This window comes from Amphimedon queenslandica, unplaced genomic scaffold (genome assembly GCF_000090795.2).
Source record: "Amphimedon queenslandica unplaced genomic scaffold, v1.1 AMPQUscaffold_9108_Cont18949, whole genome shotgun sequence".
Taxonomy (NCBI): Eukaryota; Metazoa; Porifera; class Demospongiae; order Haplosclerida; family Niphatidae; genus Amphimedon; species Amphimedon queenslandica.
In genome coordinates, this window is record NW_003550620.1 from 1 (window position 1) to 2,591 (window position 2,591).

General features: G+C 33.4%; 1 protein-coding gene across 1 annotated transcript; it reads left to right on the forward strand.

Moving 5' to 3' along the window:
- Window positions 1–291: 291 nt before the first annotated feature.
- LOC100638620 (intraflagellar transport protein 172 homolog) lies at window positions 292–2,346 on the forward strand (the record flags this gene model as incomplete). Its single annotated transcript, XM_003391442.1, has 6 exons — window positions 292–397; window positions 574–682; window positions 798–921; window positions 1,206–1,301; window positions 1,482–1,643; window positions 2,189–2,346. Coding segments are annotated over 6 exons (755 nt in total), but the record flags the coding sequence as incomplete, so codon positions are not given.
- Between the last annotated feature and the right edge of the window lie 245 nt (window positions 2,347–2,591).

Below are 2,591 nucleotides of genomic sequence, written 5' to 3' on the forward strand. Positions count from 1 at the left end.
AAATATGCACACTGTTTAGATAGCTCCAAGTGCTTAAAGTAGAGCCTGGTCTAACTTGTCTGGAGTTGGGGGTTTGATTCCCGCTCAGGGTCACTTTTTAATTTTTTTCAATGAATTTTTTTTGCTGCTAAGAAATAAATGCCTGGGCGTTTAATCGGTAAAATACGGTACATGTACATGTGGGTTATACCATGTATGTTTTTTATAGCCTCAATGCTTTTTCTTGTATACTGTATGCTAATTATGGGAATGTAGTACTTGTAGTGGTATTGAAATGTGTTTTATTGGTAGGGTCCAGTTTGTAAGCACAGTTGTTCTCCCTATGCTCTCTCCTGGTCATTGACTAGTATTGTTGCTGCTGGATGTGATAGGAGAGTTATGGTATACAACCACTCTGGTGAGATTATATTAATTATACACATGTACATGCGCATGCATGTATACATGCATGCACAGTATCTTAATTGCTTTTATATCGGGAGTTGTGCTATTAATACATGTACATGCACTTGTACATTGTTTGTGTGTATAACATGTACATGTGTTATGATTATTATTACACTGTACATGTAGGTAAGCCTATCCAACAGTTTGACTATTCAAAGGAAGAAGATGAGAAAGAGTTTATGTGTTCAGCAACATCTCCTAGTGGACAGACTGTTGTACTGGGGAGCTTCAACAGGTGAGAACAAGGATCTGTTTGTTCTAAAACTCTGGCAATAATATTCAACATAGTGTGTTACACATGTACATTTTGAACTATATGTTATTATCTTATTAATTTTCTTAAATTTTAGACTGAGGGTGTACAACTGGTCTCCTCGTAAGGAGATGTGGGATGAAGCAACTCCTAAGTTTATTGACAATCTTTACACCATCACTGCACTCACTTGGAAGAGAGATGGATCAAGATTAACATCTGTAATTATCTATCTCTGTGTATACACACAATACCGAATATTCATTCCTCCTTTTTTCTTTTTTTCATGCTTGCTCCCTTGCTTATAATAGTCTCTGCTAATAGTAAAAGGTTGACCAATGCATGTACATGTAGCCAATGTAGCTATAGTCTATAAAAGACTGCACTACAGATAATCTGTATAATACTTACATGTATATGTCATACTGCAATATTTGCATTTGTTTATTATACAGTAATAATGATACACGTACATGTAGGTAATGCTTTCTTTATATGTGTTTAGGGTTCATTGTGTGGAGCTGTTGATTTGTTTGATTGCTGTCTTAGACGTGTCACTTATCGTAATAAATTTGAACTAACTTATGTTGGACCCAGTCAGGTAGACACACTACATTATGTATTACGTTACTTTAAGCATCATAATAATAATTACCTATACGTACATGTACATGTACATGCATGCTCATGTAGGCGAATTGCATGTACATGTGTGTGTACATGTACATTACAATACTAGACATAAAATTTAACCTTTTTTTCTTCATTGCTTTATTATTAGGTGATAGTTAAGAATATTGGTACTGGTGCTCGTGTGATACTAAAGTCACAATTTGACTATGAGATAGAGAAGGTTGATGTCATGGGCAAGGACAGGTACCTAGTGGCCTACACCTCATCTACCATACTCCTGGGAGACATGGCCAACTGTAAACTCAGTGAGGTAAGAATGTACATGTACATGTGTACATGTATATTACATGTACATGCATGTATATATATACACATGTACATACTTCAATTATTTGCATGTACACGTACATGTACTAATTTTAGTGTTTTATAATTTGCTACTACTTTATGTCACTTTTATCTTGAATGTGTAAGATTAAAGATATACCATGTGTACATACATATACATGTACACATGTACATAAAGTGCATGTATTGTGTACTGGATTTTACATGTACATTGTAGCTTTAAATTTTATATAACTTATTTTTTTAATAATAATAGTTATTAATAACTTTTAATTTTTGTAATAATAATGATGTTTTCAAAACTATGTTATAGTTTATGATATCACGGTATCTCTTTATTCACTAACACTTTTCATTGGCTGCCTTATCGATAACAATCATTTTTGTACTTAAAATTAATGTAATGATCCTCCAATTTTGCCACTAATCATCTGCCTTATAAATGATATACAAATTATTATTATTATTATTATTATCTTTATTATTGTTGTTGTTATTATTGTTTAGATCATGTGGTCTGATACTGGTGGCAATGAGAAGTTTTATTTTGAGAATCAATCAGTTTGTATGATATTTAATGCTGGAGAGCTCACACTGGTGGAATATGGTATCAATGATATATTGGGATCTGTTAGAACTGAAGTTATGAACCCTCACCTCATTAGGTATGTCATGTGCATTATTTCTTAACTGAAACATAGTGTAAATAAATCATCAGGGGTATGGCATGTGTGCATACACCCTTTCAAAAATTGTTTTACTTGAGGAGTATTAGGCTTAGTTGCATGGGGCTTAGCTCTGACCTTTTAAAGCAGCCAGTTTGAATAGTTGCTAGTGGGTCTCACTTTTTACATTTTTGTGGTTTTACACATGAATCTCATTAATCATATGTACCTGCATGTTACAGGCT